The following is a 20,525-nucleotide window of genomic DNA, read 5'->3' as shown; positions in this document are numbered from 1 at the left end:
AGGGTTTCCTCCGGGTGCTCCCACAGTCCAAAGATGTGCAGGATAGGTGGATTGTCCATGCTATATTGTCCCTTAGTGTCCAAAGATGTCAGTTAGGTGGGATTAGCTATAGGTAAATGTGTGGGATTACAGGGATTGGGCAGAGGAGAGGGCCTGGGTGCGAGGGTTGGGGTGTTCTCCAGATCCACCAGGAGTAGCGATGTTCATCCGGTTGAGGGGGGGGTCCTGATGCCCGATGTTCTTGGGGGTGGTCCTGAAGTATGTGGAAGGTTTGGGAGAGGTTGGAGGGCCTTTGTCTTCACTTTGAGACTGGGCCGCCCTCTAAAAATGGTGCCCTGATCTCCGAAATCCAAATTTCCTTTGGAAAAATTCCACCCACCATCCTTCAGCAATTTCAATCAAGCTGCACCTTAGTAACATAGGAAATAGAAGCAGGAGTTGGCCATTTGGCCCTTCGAGCCTGCCCCACCATTCATTTTGATCATGGCTGATCATTAAATTCAATATTCTGCTCCTGCCTTTCCCGCCATAACCCTTTGATCCCTTTAGCCCCAAGACCTATGTCTAATTTCTTCTTGAAATCACATAACATTTTCAACTAATTTCTGTCGTAGTGAATTCCACACATTCACCACTCTCTGGGCGATAAAATTTCTCCTCACCTCAGTCCTAACTATAACCCCTCGTTCTGGACTCCCTCACTATCAGGGACATTCTTTCTGAATCTACCCTGTATAATCCTGTTATAAGTTTCTATGAGATCCCCTAAACTCCAACTCTAACTGATTTAGTCTCTCTTCAGATGACAAACTTGCCATCCCAGTAATTACCTGGTGTTACTGTAGCTGGTCACTTAACAGCCTGGAGACGATAGCCTAGTGTTATTATCGCTAGACTATTCATCCAGAAATTCAATTAATGTTCTGGGGACCCAGGTTCAAATCCCATCATGGCAAAAGCTGGAGTTTGAATTCAATGTTTAAAAATCTGGAACTAAGAATCTACTGATGACCATGAAACCATTGTTGATTGTCGGAAAAACCCATCTGGTTCACTAATGTTCTTTAGGGAAGAAAATCTGCTGCCTTTTCTCAAGTCCAATGGTATTCGCTATGTGAGGTCAGCACCTTACCACCCAGCATCAAATGGGCTGGCAGTGTGGACGATATAGGCATTTAAGTCATCAATGAAAGCATAGGTGAACGCCTCTTCCTTTACGCATAGCCAGTTTTCTATTATCATGTAATGTCACCCCAAACATGACCACAGGGGTCACACCAGCTGAGTTATGATGGGATGACGATTGCAAACAAGATTGGATGTAATAGTCCCAAATTTGGCGGGAGGATTGGAGGCTAAGCAAGCCTCCCAGAAGGTAAATCACACTGCAGGAAGCAAAACAAGAAAGTTTCAAGTGGAGAATGCATTCTTGGTTAGAAACTTTGCAGCAGGCCCAGCATGGGTGGCTGGTAACATAGTGGAGCGAACAACCAGTCTCCTATGTCGTGGAGGCACAAGGTTGCAGGCTGAGGAAATATGTAGACTACCTGAGGAGGAGAGCAGTAATGGACATAGGGTTTACTTAGGCAATCCCTGAGTACGTTCAAGGCTGTCAAGTCTGACTACTGGAATTTCAGTGGAGAATGTGGGGACTGAGCAACCCATGGGTGAGGAGAAGGAGGAGCTTGAAGCTGACAAAGAGCCTCTGGACCCAGGATTAATGAGCCTGCCATCCTCGTCCGTCCAGTCTGGCCCTTTAAATGCAGATGAGCCTGCAACTAAACTGAGGCACTCTAACAGAGCCAGGTAGGCCCCGGACCATTTGAACCTTTGGTGAGTTTTCAGAAGTTTCTCTGGAGACCCACTTTGTATCAGGAGTATTTTGGATTTTGGGGGACAAGGGCTGTATTAGTAATGTGGCCGGCCCTTGAAGTGGGGGGGGATGTTCCAGGCCACATGACCGGTGAGGACCCTATGGATTGCTCTGGCAGGAAGCTGAGCCAATTGGCAGGAGGGCACAGACCATGGGTCGAGGAGGGACTGGCAGTTTGTGCCCCGGAGTCCAGAAGAGCAGTCTAATCTTCCTTTGCTGTACATATATAGAAATACTCTGATGGCAATAAAGTCTTTATAGTTAAAGTTGCATCGAGTCACCCTCAATCCATTACACTGTTCTATAACTGAGCAAGTGTTTCTTCCTAACCTTCCAGCTCTAGATTATCAAATATTTTGAATGGTTGTGGGAAAGAAGGGGTCTGCTTGGATTCTACTGGCATCATCAGTGCTTTCCACTTTTCCTCCTCCTTCTGTAGACTTGTAAGTTTGAGCTGCTACCAGATTCTTTTATTCAGTCTCTTGCTGTGATTTCATTAATGTAATTGGTACATTTTTTTACTGCCACCATGTTTTAGATGGTCCCTCTGATCTGTGATCTTGTGGAGTGGTTCCTATTATGGCTATGTGAAAGCTATCTCCCTTAGATTGGGGCGGCACGGTAGCACAGTGGTTAGCACTGCTGCTTCACAGCTCCAGGGTCCCGGGTTCGATTCCCGGCTCGGGTCACTGTCTGTGTGGAGTTTGCACATTCTCCTCGTGTCTGCGTGGGTTTCCTCCGGGTGGTCCGGTTTCCTCCCACAGTCCAAAGATGTGCGGGTTAGGTTGATTGGCCAGGTTAAAAATTGCCCCTTAGAGTCCTGGGACGTGTAGGTTAGAGGGATTAGTGGGTAAAAATATGTGGGGGTAGGGCCTGGGTGGGATTGTGGTCGGTGCAGACTCGATGGGCCGAATGGCCTCCTTCTGCACTGTAGGGTTTCTATGATTCTAGATTGTCCATAGATTCACTTTGATACTTGATTAACCCTTGTTTATTAGTACTCCATTGAAACAGGTTACATAGTCGGTATGTTGCTCCTGAACATGGTGTATTCCAGCCTCTCTCTCTCTTGCCTAACACATGACTGACTGACATCAGTGATACGTTATCATCTACGTCATACATTAGAGGTTGTGCTGGAATCTTTGAATGGCATCAAGATAGATAAGTCGCCGGGTCCGGATGGGATGTACCCCAGGTTACTGTGGGAGATGAGGGAAGAGATTGCAGAGCCTCTGGCCATGATCTTTGCGTCCTCGATGGAGGCGGGAGAGGTGCCGGAGGATTGGAGGATTGCGGATGTGGTTCCTATTTTCAAGAAGGGGAATAGGGATAGCCCAGGAAATTACCAACCGGTGAGTCTAACCTCAGTGGTTGGTAAGCTGATGGAGCAGATCCTGAGGGACAAGATTTACGAGCATTTAGAGAGGTTTAGTATGCTCAAGAATACTCAGCATGGCTTTGTCAAAGGCAGATTGTGCCTTACGAGCCTAGTGGAGTTCTTCGAAAATGTGACTAAACACTTTGACGAACGGAAAGCGGTAGATGTGGTTTATATGGATTTTAGCAAGGCGTTCGATAAGGTCCCCCATGCAAAGCTTCTCGAAAAAGTGAGAGGGCATGGGATCCAAGGGGCTGCTGCCCGTTGGATCCAGATCTGGCTTGCCCAAAGGAGGCAGAGAGTGGGTATAGATGGGTCTTTTTCTAAATGGAGGTCGGTCACCAGTGGTGTGCCCCAGGGATCTGTTCTGGGACCCTTGCTGTTTGTCACCTTCATAACTGACTTGGATGAGGAAGTGGAGGGATGGGTTGGTAAGTTTGCCGACGACACGAAGGTTGGTGGGGTTGTGGATAGTCTGGAGGGATGTCAGAAGTTACAGAGGGACATAGATAGGATGCAAGACTGGGCGGAAAAGTGGCAGATCGACTTCAACCCAGATAAATGCGTAGTGGTCCATTTTGGCAGGTCAAATGGGATGAAGGAGTACAATATAAAGGGAAAGACTCTTGGTACTGTAGAAGATCAGAAGGACCCTGGGGTCCGGGTCCATGGGACTCTAAAATCGGCCCCGCAGGTGGAGGAGGTGGTTAAGAAGGCGTATGGTGTGCTGGCCTTTATCAATCGAGGGACTGAGTTTAAGAGTCCGGGGATAATGATGCAGCTATATAAGACCCTCGTCAGACCCCACTTGGAGTACTGTGCTCAGTTCTGGTCGCCTCATTACAGGAAGGAGGTGGAAAAGATTGAAAGGGTGCAGAGGCGATTTACAAGGATGTTGCGTGGATTGAGTGGCATGCCTTATGAGGATAGGCTGAGGGAGCTCGGTCTTTTCTCCTTGGAGAGACGTAGGATGAGAGGAGACCAAATAGAGGTATATAAGATGTTGAGAGGCATAGATCGGGTGGACTCTCAGAGGCATTTTCCCAGGGTGGAAATGGCTGCTACGAGAGGACACAGGTTTAAGGTGCTGGGGTGTAGGTACAGGGGAAACGTTAGGGGGAAGTTCTTCACACAGAGGGTGGTGGGCGAGTGGAATCGGCTGCCGTCAGTGGTGGTGGAGGCAAACTCAATAGGGTATTTTAAGAGATTCCTGGATGAGTACATGGGACTTAATAGGATGGAGGGTTATAGGTAGGCCTAAAAGGTAGGGATATGTTCGGCACAACTTGTGGGGTCGAAGGGCCTGTTTTGTGCTGTAGTTTTCTATGTTTCTATATTCATTCTGTTAAATTTTACACTACAATATCCAGCTTGTCTTTGTTGAAGTTAGGAATGTTAATATAGTCTCCTCCTCCCATCTACTGCTAAAAGGTCCACAAGCATTCCTGACTTGATGTTACAGAGCTGTAAAGCTTTAATTTGATCAATTGGTTTTCGAATCACAGTGCTATGTCAATAACGTGCTGCTTCCACTATTTAACTTGCATGTAGTCCTGTGCTCTGACTTCACCAGGTTGGTGCTGCTTCCGGCATGCTCTTGAATAAGGACTGGTTGCTGGCTTGATATTGATGAAGGAGTGAGGGATATGTTGAGCCCTGAGGTTTCAGATTGTGGTTGAATACAATTCTGGCGCTGGTGAGGACCCATGGTACCTCATGGATGCCCAGTTTCGGGCTGCTGGATCTGTTATTGACCTATCCCACTAAACATGGTGGCAGTAACACACATGATGGAGGCTGCCTTCAGTGTGAAGATGGGATTTCATCTCCCCAAGGACTGTGTGGCGGTCTCTCCTACAATGCTCTCTTGGACTTACGCATCTGCCCACTCATAAACCAATCCAAAAGCAATATTTAGGTCACTCACTAATGGTGGTTCTCTCACCACTTGCCACAAGCTGACGGTCAAGGCTTGGTCAGCATTGGCAGTACCAGACCACTCCTGGTAAATGCAATTGAAGTTCCCCCCTGTGTCTTTATTACCCACAGTTCTGTATTTCACTGATTTCTCTCTCTCTCTCTCTCTGATGCAGGATGATAACATGTAAAGCCTTTGCTCAAGTGTTTCTCCTGGGCTGTACTTGGATTTTTGGATTTGTGAAGATTCCAGGAGACCCTGGTGTAATGAATAATATATTCTCCCTCGTCAACTCTTTCCAGGGCACCGTCATCTTCATCCTCCTTTGTGTGTTAAATCCAAAGGTATGGTTATGTACAAGAAAGGGTCAATTTTAATGAGACAATTATGTTAATGATGGTGTAAGCATGACATCAAGAGTCAGATGACCAAGAAGCTCCAGAACACCAAGGCCGGAATTCTCCAACCTGGCTGAGCGTCAAGTTCTCCATTCTCACTGGCAACAGAGAATCCCGGCCCAAGATGCAGAATAATCTGTGTCCAAGAAACCCATGTGATTACCATCAGGTCTTTGTAAATAGTCCTAATAATTTGTTTAAAAAAGACTATGGCCGGAATTTTACCAGCCCGCCCGCCACAGGGATCAGAGCAGATAAGGGGCGGAGCATAGGAAGGTCCATTGACCTTAGGTGGGATTTTCGGGACGAGCGAGGCCATGAAATCCCACCTGATGTAGCGACTATGACTTTGTTTATTTACAGAATAAACAAAACTTCTTCAAGACATGGTAACAAGATCGAAAAAGAACATTGTGTCAGTTGGTCACAATAGGTCAGCCACCCTCTTTGCAACCAAGGTCCATTCTCCCTTTTCCCTCCTGTCACATGAGATGTTAAACTGATGCGAAACTGTCCTCTGAGGAAGACCTAAATGATCCAATGACACTACTTCAAAGAAATGGAGAGCAGTTCTCCCTGGAGTCCTAGCCAAAATTTTTCCCTCAATCAACACCACAAAAACGGATTATGTATCATTATCACGTCACTGTTTGCGGGAGCTTGCTCTGCACACATTGGCCACCATGTTTCCTACATTGTAACAATTACTACATATTAAAATGACACCATTGGCTGTAATGTGCTTTGGGTAGTCCTGATTTCATGACAGAGACATGCAAACATCTCCAATCTTTCTGAATGTTTCAGTATTAAAGTTGATATCTCACAGAATTGACCTATAATAGGCAGAGAAAATATAATTCATTGCATATGAACAAGGAGCAGGAGTGGACCATTCAGCCCCTCGAACCTGTTGCGCCATTTAATAGATGCGTGGCTCATCTGATAGGAACCAGAAATCTGCAACCCGCCTTTGACAATAAACTACCACCCCATTGCTTACCAAGAAGCTATCCACCTCTGCTTTCACAATATTTTAGGATTTGCAACTTTGCAACTTTGAGAGTTGCAAAGCCTCACAAGCCTCAGAGGGAACAAACTTTGTCTCATCCCCATCTTAAATGGCCAAGCCCTTATTTTTAAAATAGTGACAATGCAGGAAGTATCAGTCACAGGGCTTTGATCTGCATTATATCTATAGATCTCTGAAGGTTGCCACTCAAGTGGATAGAGCCGTGAAGAAGGCCTATAGTGTGTTGGCGTTCATCAACAGGGGGTTTGAGTTTAAGAGCCGTGGGGTTATGCTGCAACTGTACAGGACCTTGGTGAGACCACATTTGGAATATTGTGTGCAGTTCTGGTCGCCTCACTACAAGAAGGATATGGAGACACTGGAAAGAGTGCAAAGGAGATTTACCAGGATGCTGCCTGGTTTGGAGGGTAGGTCTTATGAGGAAAGGTTGAGGGAACTTGGGCTTTTCTCTTTGGAGCGGAGGAGGTTGAGAGGAGACTTGATAGAGGTTTATAAGATGATGAGGGGGATAGATAGAGTGAACGTTCAAAGACTATTTCCTTGGGTGAATGGAGCGGTAACTAGGGGGCATAACTATAGGGGTCATGGTGGGAGATATAGGAAGGATGTCCGAGGTAGGTTTTTAACTCAGAGTGTGGTTGGGGTGTGGAATGGACTGCCTGCAGTGATAGTGGAGTCAGAAACTTTAGGAACATTTAAGAAGCCATTGGACAGGCACATGGAGTACTTCGGGATGATAGGGAGGAAATAGCTTGATCTGGGTTTCAGACAAAGCTCGGCACAACATCGTGGGCCGAAGGGCCTGTTCTGTGCTGTACTGTTCTATGTTCTATATAAAGAAATAAAGATTTACATGTTGCCCCATGTCCTTCACAATAGCAGGATAGCCCACAACATTTTCCAGCCTACACAGTATAGTCACATTCTTGGGCTAGATTTTCCTTTTGGGTCAGGGTCCAGCGGTTACTGTACATCACCCTTTCAGGAATGGCCACTTTCTGAAGGATTGACCAACGAATGACCAAAGGGCTCGCTGACATCTGATTAAGATTAGACTGTCGTCACTGGGGGCCCTCCAGCACTGAGAGGCTGCAGATAAGGGAAAGAGTGGGCATCTCAAGATGCCATTCAGATGCTTGCCATTAGATCTTCGAAAATGACCTGGAGGTCATTTGGGGATGATTGCAGCAATCCAGTATGCCACCATCCCACAGCAATCTTTCAGCCGTCACACCTCCAGTCACACACAACCCATCAATCTTCATAAATCCAGCCATAGGCAATATATAAATAAACTCTATTTAAATTGCATGTCATTTATGTCAAAAGCAGGTTCACTCTGAATATTATTCATATGACAAGTTCAGGTTCAGCATAAACTCCTAACCATTTGATTTTGGTCAGATATCGCTGGATTACTGACTCTGTGTTGCATTGTGAATTAAGGTGAGGGCTGAGTATCGAAAACAGTTTGCCAAGATGTGTAAGGCAAAGTGCACAAAGGCTTCATCACAGGATGAAAACACAACGACTTCACCGCAGGATGAAAACACAACGACTTCACCGCAGGATGAAAACACAACGTGTTGGTAAGTGGAGCTTGGCTGTTATCTTACATCTAGACCTGTGAGGTGCAGCTATAAATGTTATGGGAATAGACTGGCAAAAAGTTAATCTTCAATGAGATAAAGTCAGAATGAGTTTATTCATTTCTGCAATGCAATTGTAATAAACTCAGAGAGTGATTTACAGTCTAACACAAACTATAAACTTCCCGTGACTGGACGGGGAGTGCACAATGATTTATTGTCTTGCAGCTTTTGGTCTCTTCTACCATTTTTTATCTCTCCCCCTCTCTCCCCCTTGTCTCCTGTCTTGTCAGTTCATATCTTCCTTTCTTCACCGCACAAATCTGATTGGGAAGCCCTCTTTCATCCTGGCCCTTATCCAATTAACCCCTCCTTCTCCCCAATCATTTTCAGACTCATTAGTTTTTCTTGACTAAACAGGAATAGTTTCCGTGGATGCTGCTAACTGTACATATGTACGTAATGTCCTTTGTATTTCCCATTCTATCTCAAAGCTTTTACATCCCACAATTTCTTACCTTGTAGAGTCAGACATCTACATTCCATTCTTACTCGAGCAGTTTCACACGGACAACCTTCAAGGTCTCAGCTTTGTGTTACAGTAAGCAACAAAGCTTGAGATAATTTTCCCATGGTCACACCACTTTGGCATTGTTTTATACTGTGGCCTATTTCCTAGGTTTTCCCATTCTACCATACTACCAAGAACACTTCCTAATAAAGTCAGATATTAGTTTCTAGTAATAAAGTTAGATTTTAACAATCGGTATTTTGGTCAGTAACCTAATAATCTTACATTGTAGAGTTAAAGCAACGATGAAGCTGCCGTTCTCACTGTGATGGAGATCTAATGGATGAAGAAATGAAGACCGTCATCATCTTTGCTGCAGCGTCAGGAATTCTGCTATTGTTGTCCTTGGTCCCATGTGTGGTAGTTGTGGATTTGGACTTATAGATAAGGCTGGAGGCGATGCAATTAGTAAACTCTCTGTTTTATTTAACATGATGCTAACTATTTACAAGGTAGTCACAACACACTGCTCTACATGGAACTATCTCTCTCCTTGCTCGCTATCATGTGATGTTATGTCTTTGGCGATATAGACTGTGGGCGGGATTCTCTGGTCGCGTCCTACCCAAAACTGTAAATTCTCATCCAAGGTCAACAGACCTAGAAATGGAAATGCCAAATTTTCCAACCTGCCCGCTATGATTCCCATAATGGGTGGGACCGGAAAATTTACACTATATATTTACAAACATAATCTTAACTTTTTATAATACAAGAATGCACTTTTCAAACATATCGGAACCACCCTGCACAAAGTATTTGGCAGTTACCATGGAAATGGGTTGTTCAGTCCAAGATGTGTTGCTGTTCCCCCTCCATGAGAAGAAATAATTCTAATTATGTTTATCCGCTTTATTCTAAAGTTCCGACCAACCCATTAACTTCACAAGGATGTTGCCGGGACTTGAGAAGCTGAGTTACAGAGAGAGATTGAATAGGTTGGGACTTTATTCCCTGGAGCGTAGAAGATTGAGGGGAGATTTGATAGAGGTATATAAGATTTTGATGGGTATAGATAGAGTGAATGCAAGCAAGCTTTTTCCACTGAGGCTAGGGGGAAAAAAAACCAGAGGGCATGGGTTAAGGGTGAAAGGAGAAAAGTTTAAAGGGAATATTAGGGGGGGCTTCTTCACGCAGAGAGCGGTGGGAGTGTGGAATGAGCTGCCGGATAAAGTAGTAAATGCGGGGTCACTTTTAACATTTAAGAAAAACTTGGACGGGTTCATGGATGAGAGGGGTGTGGAGGGATATGGTCCAAGTGCAGGCCACTGGGACTAGGCAAAAAATGGTTCGGCACAGACAAGAAGGGCCAAAAGGCCTGTTTCTGAGCTGTAATTTTCTATGGTTCTATGGTTCTATGGTTCAGACATAATCTTAAATGATGCTGTCTTCTCCACCGCAAACATCAATCCTGGTAGTGAATCCCACAGACTCACAGCCTCAGTATGAAGAAGTTACTCCTGCCTCTATTTTAAATCTCTGTGTATTGGGTGGTACGGTGGCACAGTGGTTAGCACTGCTGCTTTCACAGCACCAGGGACCCGGGTTTGATTCCTAGCTTGGGCCACTGTCTGTGTGGAATTTGCATGTTTTCCCGTGTCCGCGTGGGTTTCTTCCAGGTGCTCTGGTTTCCTCCCACAGTCTGAAAGACGTGCTGGTTAGGTGCAATGACCCAAACAGGGGCCGGGCTGTGGTGACTAGGGAATTTCACAGTAACTCCATTGCAGTGTTAATGTAAGCCTTACTTGTGACTAATTAACTTTTAACCTCTCAACTGTTGGGAACAGCATCATTCTTTCTAATCTGTCCTTTCATAATTTCAATCATTTCGATCGTGTGAACATAGGAACAACAGGAGGCCATTCAGCCCATCAAACCTGCTCTGCCATTCGGTTAGATCATGATTGATGCTGCACCTCCACGCCACCTAGCCACCTTTTCTTTCATATTTCATCATATCCTTAGCTAACGACAATCTATTGAGCAGAGTATTGAAGATTTCAATTGTTCACCAGTATCTATCCACAGCCTTTGCTGTGTGTTACAACATCTCCCTGATTTTAGTCCTAAATGACTGAGTCCGAACTCACAACTCCTCAGAATCTGAAACAGTTCATGTTCTCATGCAGCAAGGTATGGATAACATTCAGGCTTGGGCTGATAAGTAGTAATAACATTCACACCACACTAATGGCAGGCAAATGCCATCTTCAATTGGAGGGAATCTAACCATCTCCCTTTGACATTTAATGACACGACCATTGCTGAACTCCCGCCAGCCCCTGTCATCAACATCCTGGGAGTTACCAGTAACCAGAAACTGAACCGGACCAGCCACGTAAATACTGTGGATACAAAAACAAATCAGAGACTGGGAATTCTGTAGTGAGTAACTCACCTCCTGACTCCCCAAGGCCTGTCCACCATCTACAAGGCATAAGTAGTTTGATTGAATACTCTCCACTGGCCTGGATGAGCTCAGCTCCAGCAACACTCAAGAATCTTGGCATCATCCAAAACAAAGCAGCCACATTTAATTAGCACATCCAGAGACACAAAGTACTTCAGTTTGATGCCCTATCTGAAAAATGGCAGTACTTCGCTCGCTTAGCACTGCAATGGTCTGTTAGCTTCGACTTTGAGCTTAGGAGTAGGTAAAACCTTTCCAATTCAGAGGTGAGAGTGAGAGTCTTAGTTAATTACAGGAACCTTGGTTAATATCTTTCACTTTCCAATATATCACAGGCCCACTTGCAATCTACTTAAACTTTGCAACGCAATGGAATAAATTCTCCACCATAGCTGCAGTTGGAAATTATAGAACAGATTTAACAATAATAAATAGGAAGAAATCGGACAGAGAGCACATGATGATATATTGTTTAATAACTTAATAAACAGGAGGTAGCCACCTTAAAAGGACATCTGACAGTGAGACTAAACCTCACAATAATGCTGGGTTGCAGATCCAGACTATATTTTATATAGCCCTTTCTGTTCAATGTTCCATGAGGTGTCATCTTGATGGTGAGATGGAGCAACTCTGCCTGAGATAGAAGCTTCGATCTGTTCCAAAACTCAATCAGAAATGTCTCGTCCACATCCTGCAGGACATCAAAGCAATGGGGCCAAGCTTCTCAGATACCATCTCCAGGGTGGCGATCTAGATGCAGTCTGGACACCTAGTCCAAATATCACACATTGCTCACAACTCAGGAACAGGAGTAGGCCATTTAGCCCATCGAGGCTGCTCTATCATTCAATACGATCATGGCTGATCAGATACTTCAATGCATTTTACCTACACTATCCCCATAACCCTTTACGCTATTGTTCATCAGAAATCTATCAATTTCTCCTTAAACATACTCAATGACTGAGCCTCCACAGCCCTCTGGAGTAAAGAATTGCAAAGATTCGCGATCCTCTCGGTCTGAAGTGGCTTCCCCCTTATTTTGAAATTGTGTTCCCCGGTTGTAGACTCCCCATCCATCTCACCTGCATCTACCCTGTCTTTTCCTTTAAATATTTTCTAGATTTCAATGAGATCACCTCTCATTCTTCAAAACTCGAGAGAATACAAGCCTAGTTTGCCCAATCTCTCTTCATAAGACAATCCTGTCATCCCCAGAACATGTCTGAAAACCACTGTTGCACTCCCTCTCTGGCAATAATAAAGGGGACCAAAACTGCACACAGTACTCCTGATGCGGTCTATCCAAGCTTATATACAATTGAAGCAAGACCTCACTGCTGCTGTACTGAAATCCACTTGCAATAAAGGCTAACATTCCATTAGCCTTCCGAATAGCTTGCTACACCTGCATTTGCATTTAGCTTTGAGTGACTTATGGACAAGGGCTTAGATAAATATTGAATTTACAACAAAGACACAGGCCATTCGGCCCAACCAGTCAATGCTCCTCCCACTCTATACATTTAACCTCACACTATCAGCATTTCCTCTCTTCCTCATGTGTTCATCTAGCTTTCTCTTAAAAGCACCTGTACGATTCACTTCAACTACTGCTTGTGCAAACTGCTCACTGAGTAAAGAAGTTAATTCCCTCTTGAACTTTTGAAAGAAAGCAGGTTAACACGTGTATGATTTAAAGACCTTGATTTTAATTCTGTCTCGTTTCTGCCTGGAATGGAAGGGCCAGTTAAAATGGAGTGGAGGAGAGGGGATTTAACTACTCTACCTCACTCCAATCTTACTGACTGCAGTTTTAATTTGTTGGCTGGGGCCACTTGTCCTACTTTACAGCAGCAACAATACTTCAAAAATGAATCCATTGGCTGTAAAGTGCTTTGTGATGATCATTAAAGTTGCTTTAGAAACCAAAGTTATTTAATAGTGAACATATTAACTAAAGTTGTCAATTAACACAGAACACCTCTTGGCAGAGTTCGATCGGGGTGTATGTACCTAATAATTGTAGAAAAATGATTAAAAATTATATTCACCACCATTAATCCACTGGACTAATAATCCAGAGGATCAGACTAATGATCAGAGACAAGTTCAAATCCCAATACTGCAGATGTGAAAATTAAACTCAGGTAATTAAGGAAATCTGGAATAGAAATCTAGGCCGGAATCCTTCAGCCTCGCCTGTGGCTGGGATTCTCCGGTCCCGCTGCAGTGAATAGAGATTTGGCTGAGCGCCAAATTTTCCATTCTCGCTGGCAGTGGGGACGGGGCGTATGACATCGGAGAATTCCGACCCTGAAACTACCGGATCGTCATTGAAATCCATCTGGTTCATCAATGCCCATTCGGGAAGGAAACCTGCCATCCTTACCTGGTCTGGCCACACATGAGACCAGACCCACAGCAGTGCAACTGACTGTTAACTGGCTTAGCAAATCATTGTATCAAAGCGATGACAAGGATTAAATAGAATGGACCACGTGGCGTCAGCCCTGATCACGACAAAGGCGTTCCCCAGCCCAGTCCGCCCACAAATTCCCTGTGGGATATTCATCTTCACCTCCTCTGGAAATCCCCACTGTCACAGTCAGTCTTCAGCCAACTCCATTCACTCCAATTGATGTCAAGGAACAGCAGAACCCAGTAGAAAAATCCATTCACATCACTGCTGCAAAGTGAATGGACTTCCTCATCCATCAGTTCAATGTCGCACAGCGGGTGAGGTAAGAGCAGTTTCATCATTGCTCTGAGCTCTACAACAAAATGGAAATACACTCTTATGATTGCATTTGGTCAGTTGCTTCAAGTCTATCACAAAGCTGCAGCACAGGATTTGACTGGGCGAGGAAACGATGCAATGTTCTGAGGGCTCAGTCGAATTCATTAGAGCCATGCAGACCAGAATGGTCCCCGTTTCAAATCTGGTCTTTGCTAAGCTAACTGGGCACTGCAATTACCTTCAGGCCTCTGGTGCAGCGACACTTGTTGGCAACACATGAGGACAAGGTTGAGCTCGGTTGTGATGCCCTCTGTGGTCGAACAGCTGTCATTATGAAAGTGCCGCTTGGGGGACATAAATAAGTTCTCGGGTGGTGACGGCATCAAGTCAACCGCTATTCTCCTCCCCATCATCTCCTTAGTTTCAATAGAGCAATCTTAAGCGAAGCAGAAACTGCGCTACAGTGCCTATCCACGCTGCTGCTTGAGTTGAATTTCTAAAATATTGATCTTAGGCCATTGACACCAACTTGCAATATCAGCTGAGCAATACAAAATCAAAGGATGTGGCTTGGCCAACTGCACAAGGAAGAGCATTGACTATTCTGCCCGTCAGTGGAACGTGAATACACATCAATCAAAACCCACTTACCGTCTTTGACATGTTTGTGGATATATTCCTGGGTGGAACCGTCCTCTTTGCCTTGAACTTTGTGGAAAACCATTTCTGGCACTGGGCCCTCACCTTAAGTTAAGATATAACATGCAGTCAGTCATCCCAGAGTGTTTCAAATCTCACACCGAATCTTATCACCTTAAAGGGCGGCGCTGCTAACTCATAGCACCAGGGATCCGGGTTCGATTCCCCGCTTGGGTCACTGTCTGTGTGGAGATTGCACATTCTCCCCGAGTCTGCGTGGGTTACCTCCGGATGCTCCGGTTTCCTCCCACAGTCCAAAGATATGTGGGTTAGGTGGATCGGCCGCACTAAATTGCCCCTTAGTTTCAGGGGGACTAGCTCGGGTAAATGCATGGGGCTGTGGGGATAGGGCCAGGGTGGGATTGTGGTCGGTGCAGACTTGATGGGCCGAATGGCCTCCTTCTACACTGTAGTATTCTATGATTATTGGTCAGAATTAACCAGCTCTTGGTATAAATTGTGTGTCACATAACTATAGCCACCGTTATATAATAGCAGGACTGTGACTCATACTTTCTGTGATGAATTCAGCCTGATGGGTCGAAGGGCCTGTTCCCGTGCTGTACTGCTCTTTGTTCTTTGAATTACACCATCTCCGCTTTATTGAAATATTCCTCTCAGAATCTGACTTTACGATGGAATGTGTTCAGAAAGGTTCGGAATGCTCGTATGAAATAGCAGCTAAACCTTCTGGGCACATTCATTACCGACTATGACTTACAGAAAGAAAGAACATTCTGCAAGGTCCCAGTAATTGAGGCCGGCATGAGGAAATGGGGAATTGGGAGACAGCACTGAGAAATGGGCTCTTTTCTCTCGAAAAGAGAAACTAAGAGATGACCCGATAGATCTTTAAAATGGTGAAGGTGTCTGATGGGTAGGTATGGAGCAGATGTTTCCACTTGTGAAGGTGTCCAAAAGTAGAAGTTTTCAATATAAAATAGTCACAAATAAATCAGGAGAGATATACTCAGAGAATGGAACTCGCTACCATTCGGAGCAGTTGAAGTGAATAGCAGCACCGACAGCATCTTTCAAACCTGCGACCACCAGAAGAGCAAGGGCCACAAGCGCATGGGGACTACCACTACCTGCAAGTTCCCCTCCAAGCCACTCATCATCCTGACTTGGAAATATGTCGGACATTCCTTCGCTGTCGCTGGGTCAAATTCTTGGAACTCCCTCCCTAACAGTATTGTGGGTGGACCTACAAGAGCTGCAGCAGTTGAAGAAGGCAGCTCACCCATCACCTTCTCATGGGCTTGGGTAACAAATGCTGGCCTAGCCAGCTAGCTAGCCAACAGCCCATGAAAGAATATTAAAAGAAAATACAGGCAATCTAGATAAACACGTGAGCGAGAGGAAGGAAAAGAAGATTATGTTGTCCAGGCAGGTAGTGGGGAGGAAATTTGTGGGGAACAGGGGGTTATGAAGCGGGTTAACAGGGGGTTGGAGTTTAAGAGCCGTGGGGTTATGCTGCAACTGTACAGGACCTTGGTGAGACCACATTTGGAATATTGTGTGCAGTTCTGGTAACCTCACTATAAGAAGGATGTGGAAGCGCTGGAAAGAGTGCAAAGGAGATTTACCAGGATGCTGCCTGGCTTGGAGGGTAGGTCTTATGAGGAAAGGCTGAGGGAGCTAGGGCTGTTCTCTCTGGAGCGGAGGAGGTTGAGGGGAGACGTAATAGAGGTTTATAAAACGATGAAGGGGATAGATAGAGTGAACGTTCAAAGACTATTTCCTCGGGTGGATGGAGCTATTACAAGGGGGCATAACTATAGAGTTCATGGTGGGAGATATAGGAAGGATGTCCGAGGTAGGTTCTTTACTCAGAGAGTGATTGGGGTGTGGAATGGACTGCCTGCAGTGATAGTGGAGTCAGACACTTTAGGAACATTTAAGCGGTTATTGGATAGGCACATGGAGCACACCAGGATGATAGGGAGTGGGATAGCTTGATCTTGGTTTCAGATAAAGCTCGGCACAACATCGTGGGCCGAAGGGCCTGTTCTGTGCTGTACTGTTCTATGTTCTATGTTCTATATACATCGGTATGGATCTGCAAGACAAAATGGCCTATGTGTTATAAACTTGATGTAATATTATAATCCTTACCTTGGAATTTAACACACAGAGGATGATGAAGATGAAGGTGCCCTGGAAACTGTTGATGATGGTGAATAGATAGGCCATCACCACCATTTCCTCCTTAAAGTGGAACAAGCCAAGAATCCAACTACAGCCCAGGACAAACACCTGCGCAATGGCTTTAAACGCCAACATCCTGCAGTGAAGAGAGATCGGTGAGATACAGAACTGGCTGCCATGCTTCGTATTGTGTCTGCAATTTTAGATCACATTGTATATACGCTACTATTTCATGACTTATTCGCGCACTGATTTGTCATCTAGAGTCAAAACAGCCAACACGGCACAGGGGACATTCGGCCCATCCACTGCTGTGACGGATCAATTTCAAAGGCCCTGAGCCTTTGGGTAGAGTTGCCAACACTCACTGAACATATTCCCGTCAGCTCTGTCAGCTGACCTAGAATCTCAGGATTTCTACAGCGCTGAAGGAGGCCATTCAGCCCACCATGTCTTTCCGGCTCTCTGAATAGCAACTCACTTAGTGCCATTCTCCTGCCTTCCCCCTGTGACCCTGCACATTCTTCCTTTTCAGATAATGGTCTCAGGCTGTGCATTCCAGACCCTGACCACTCGCTGCGATAAAAACATTTTCTATCGCTTTTGCTTCTCTTGCCAATTACTTTAAGTCTATGCCCTCTTGCTCTTGATCCTTTCACAAGTGGGAATAGTCTCTCCCTATCTACTCTGTCCAAGCCCCTTATGATTTTGAATGCCTCCATCAAAACTCTTGTCAACCTTCTTTTTCTCCAAGGAAAACAGTTAACTCTCCAATCTATCTTCATAAAGTTCCTCATCCCCGGAACCATTCTCTTCTAGCCATGTGACATGTGAACATATGAAAAAGAAGCAGAAATAGGCCATTTGGTCCTTCGCGCCTGCTCCACCATTCAATAAGATCATGGCTGATACGTGTGCGTTGAGTTCCACATTCCAATCTACCCCAGATAACCTTTGATTCCCTTGCCCAACGAGGCATCTGGTCACATGACACCTGAGCCCAGTTTGATTGAATTTAATTATAAACTAATGAAAGGAATAAAAATTGACACTTAAACTTGATGCAATTAAATATTCTATTTAATTATCTGTGCCAAGATTTCCATCATTAGTTAATTCATTCATTCATTTGGTCTCTGCTCAAAGGTAGGTCCCTGGTTCATTGTTTGCTTGCTTCACCCTGAGCTGCTTTTGTCAGTGCTGGGGTACCATTGCCTTCCACTCCCAAGAGCAGGGCAAGGAGGCAGGTCCCAAGTCTACCATCAGCCAGAATGAGAATTGAACTGTGCTGTGGTTATTCTGCACCACACACTCACCATCTAGCCTACCGAGCTAACTGGCCCCAGTCACCTAGCAAAGTTTCAATATTGATAGGTTATGGAATCAAGTTCCATTCCATTGTTTTGACTTCCCAGTAGACCCGGCAGTAGGAATGCTATTTTAGTTCAAACTGTTAGGCCACTTCCGCCCGACTCACATTAAGCCCTTGTGCTTGCTGACCTCCGGTCCCACTGAAGCAATGTTTTGATTTTATAAGACTCATACTTCCATGGCCTCACCCCTCTCTACTATCTACTCCTCCAGCCCTAAAACTCTCTGAGATATCTGTTTCCTCCAATTCTGGCCCCTTGAGAACCACCACTAGCCATTGAGGGCCATTCCTTCAGTTGCCTAGGCCCTAAGCCCTGGAATATCGTACCTAGCCCTCACTGCCTCTCCAATCTCTTTCACACTTTAAGACACCTTAAAACCTAGCTCTTTGATCACTTTTTTGGTTATCTGTTCTAATATCTTCTTCAGTGCCTTGGTGTCAAGATTTATTTGATAATGCTCCTGTGAAGTATCTTGAGATGTTGTACTGCACTAAAGGCACTATATAAATGTAGCTTCTTGTTGCATCACTAACGGTCGCATGGATGACAAGATCTTAGAGCTCATCAGCAAGGATGCATTGACTGTCGATAACACTCCAGCTATAGGTTTAAGACCCATGAGGTCCTATAACCTCCACTCGGTTGCAGCACAGATGGGTTTGAATGAGGTTTCGGGTGCCCTGTAACTTTGTACACTAATTTTGATAAGCTTGGTCCAACTCCCAGGACAATAAGTAACCCAGGTGCTATCTGAGTGTGACCAGCATCAGTTACATCTCCCTCTTTCTCCCTTTCCTGGATCTGGTTTTAATCTCAATATCTTCCTCAGAGAACAGTGAACCAGCCAGGGATCTCCAGCCGAACACTACCTGGTGATTCCTGCCCCAAGTGCCCAGGACTGATACTTCCCACAGTCGAAAAGCTTGCTGCCTGTGAATAATGAATGGCCACTTGGGTGAGGTATCTGGCACTGACCACCGCAGAATTGTACCTTGCCAGGGAACGATTCCTTAAGCAGAGTGGGTGAGGCAGTAAAACTCTTCAAAATAAAGTCTGGCGATCTTGGTGAAACTCACTTAGTGTCTTGAAGCTTTGATACTGCAACGTCACGTTTGGAAACTGCATTCCTCAAAGTCCAGAGTGTTATGAGGAACAGAAACGTGTTGATCTGTTGATAGATTGGAAATGTAAGGTGAATTGAGCGAGCCTGCACTCCCGAAGGATCACTGCCCTAAACCAGAGCCCGGGGTGGTGCGAGAGAGAAAAAAAGAGAGAACTGCAACCTGACAGAACAGGTTCTCCAGCCCACATGGCCTAAAGCCTGGCACCAGCTGCAATCGGTGCAGTCCAGGAACTGATTGGCAGTGCCATCCTGGCACCTGGGCAATGCCCAGCAGGCACATTGGCACTCCCCACCGGGGGTGGGGCCTATGGGGCGGGGCCTATGGGGGGCCAGCATGAAGCGGGGGGCCGATCGGGGAAGGAGGGCCCACTACGTGCTCTGCAAAGGGATCGGATCGGGGGAGGGGGAGCCCAATCAGTCTGAGAGACGAGGGGTGGGGGGGGGGGGGGGGGGGGGTAGGTGCCCATGTGTTGTGTGGCATGCGATCGGTCGTGGGTCCCCACAATTGCGGCGGGGGGGGGGGGGAGTTGGTTGAGCTCTCTGTCTGTCAGACACCTGCAGTTGCTACTGAGCATGTGCACAATCAGAGGTTTGCACATGCGCAGTAGCTCCCTCCACAGGCTGGCTGGCAAATTATGCCCACCCGACTGCCGGCAGCAGCTAGAAGTGGTCTAGGCAATTTTTTCAGTGACTAAGTGCATACGATTGGGCATGAAACCTCACCCAAAAAACAGATCAGGAACTCTCCCATTTTCAAGCTAGATGGACACTTAGAATCAATCTCATAAAATTCTACCCGTACGGAAATATCAAGACAGATCGCCTAAAGCTTGGTCAAAGAGCTGGATGTTAACCAGTGTGTTAAAGGAGAAGTGAGGGGAGGAGAGTTTAGAGAGAGATTTAGGCAGCTGGAATGATAGAAATCGGGATCAGTGAACAGGCCAGGACTGAAGGAATGCAAAGGTTGTGGAGGCTTGTAGAGTTCAAAGGTAGTATAGACATCAGGGAGTCCATGGAGATATTTGAGCACGGGATAAGAACTTTTTGGCAGACCAGCAACCAATGTATTAGCAAGTGTAAGGGTGGTGGTAAAGAACAGGACTTGGGGTGTGAATTGGGATGTAAGCACTGGTGTGTTAAAAGAGCTCAATCTACGGACGGTAGAAGGTGTGACGCCAGCCAGGAGAAAATTGGAATAGCCATGCCTAGGGAGAACAAAGGCGTGAGTGAAGGTAGCAGCAGGGAGGTTGAGAAAGGGGCCTC

The 20,525-nt window shown here is 45.6% G+C and overlaps 2 protein-coding genes across 2 annotated transcripts in view; one reads left to right on the top strand and one right to left on the bottom strand.

Annotated features, from left to right (window-relative positions):
- Positions 1 to 11,930, top strand: part of LOC144488338 (adhesion G protein-coupled receptor E3-like) — a gene marked incomplete at its 5' end in the record, with an annotated part of 80,490 nt that extends 68,560 nt beyond the window's left edge. Inside the window, 4 exons of the mRNA XM_078206389.1 lie at positions 5,348 to 5,516; positions 8,050 to 8,192; positions 10,893 to 10,896; positions 11,874 to 11,930. Of these exons, the coding sequence (XP_078062515.1) occupies positions 5,348 to 5,516; positions 8,050 to 8,192; positions 10,893 to 10,896; positions 11,874 to 11,930 (373 nt within the window). The remainder of the gene's footprint in view (positions 1 to 5,347; positions 5,517 to 8,049; positions 8,193 to 10,892; positions 10,897 to 11,873) is intronic.
- LOC144488339 (adhesion G protein-coupled receptor E3-like) lies at positions 11,629 to 19,302 on the bottom strand. Its single transcript, XM_078206390.1, has 4 exons — positions 19,216 to 19,302; positions 16,734 to 16,902; positions 14,568 to 14,660; positions 11,629 to 13,950 (listed from the first exon to the last, which is right to left on the bottom strand). The coding sequence occupies exons 2-4, from the start codon at positions 16,899 to 16,901 to the stop codon at positions 13,936 to 13,938; spliced, it is 276 nt and encodes a 91-aa protein (XP_078062516.1). The 5' UTR covers position 16,902; positions 19,216 to 19,302; the 3' UTR covers positions 11,629 to 13,935.
- Between the last annotated feature and the right edge of the window lie 1,223 nt (positions 19,303 to 20,525).

The sequence above is a fragment of the Mustelus asterias genome, unplaced genomic scaffold (assembly GCF_964213995.1).
Source record: "Mustelus asterias unplaced genomic scaffold, sMusAst1.hap1.1 HAP1_SCAFFOLD_1476, whole genome shotgun sequence".
Classification (NCBI taxonomy): Eukaryota; Metazoa; Chordata; class Chondrichthyes; order Carcharhiniformes; family Triakidae; genus Mustelus; species Mustelus asterias.
This window is presented reverse-complemented; position numbering and strand designations above follow the sequence as displayed.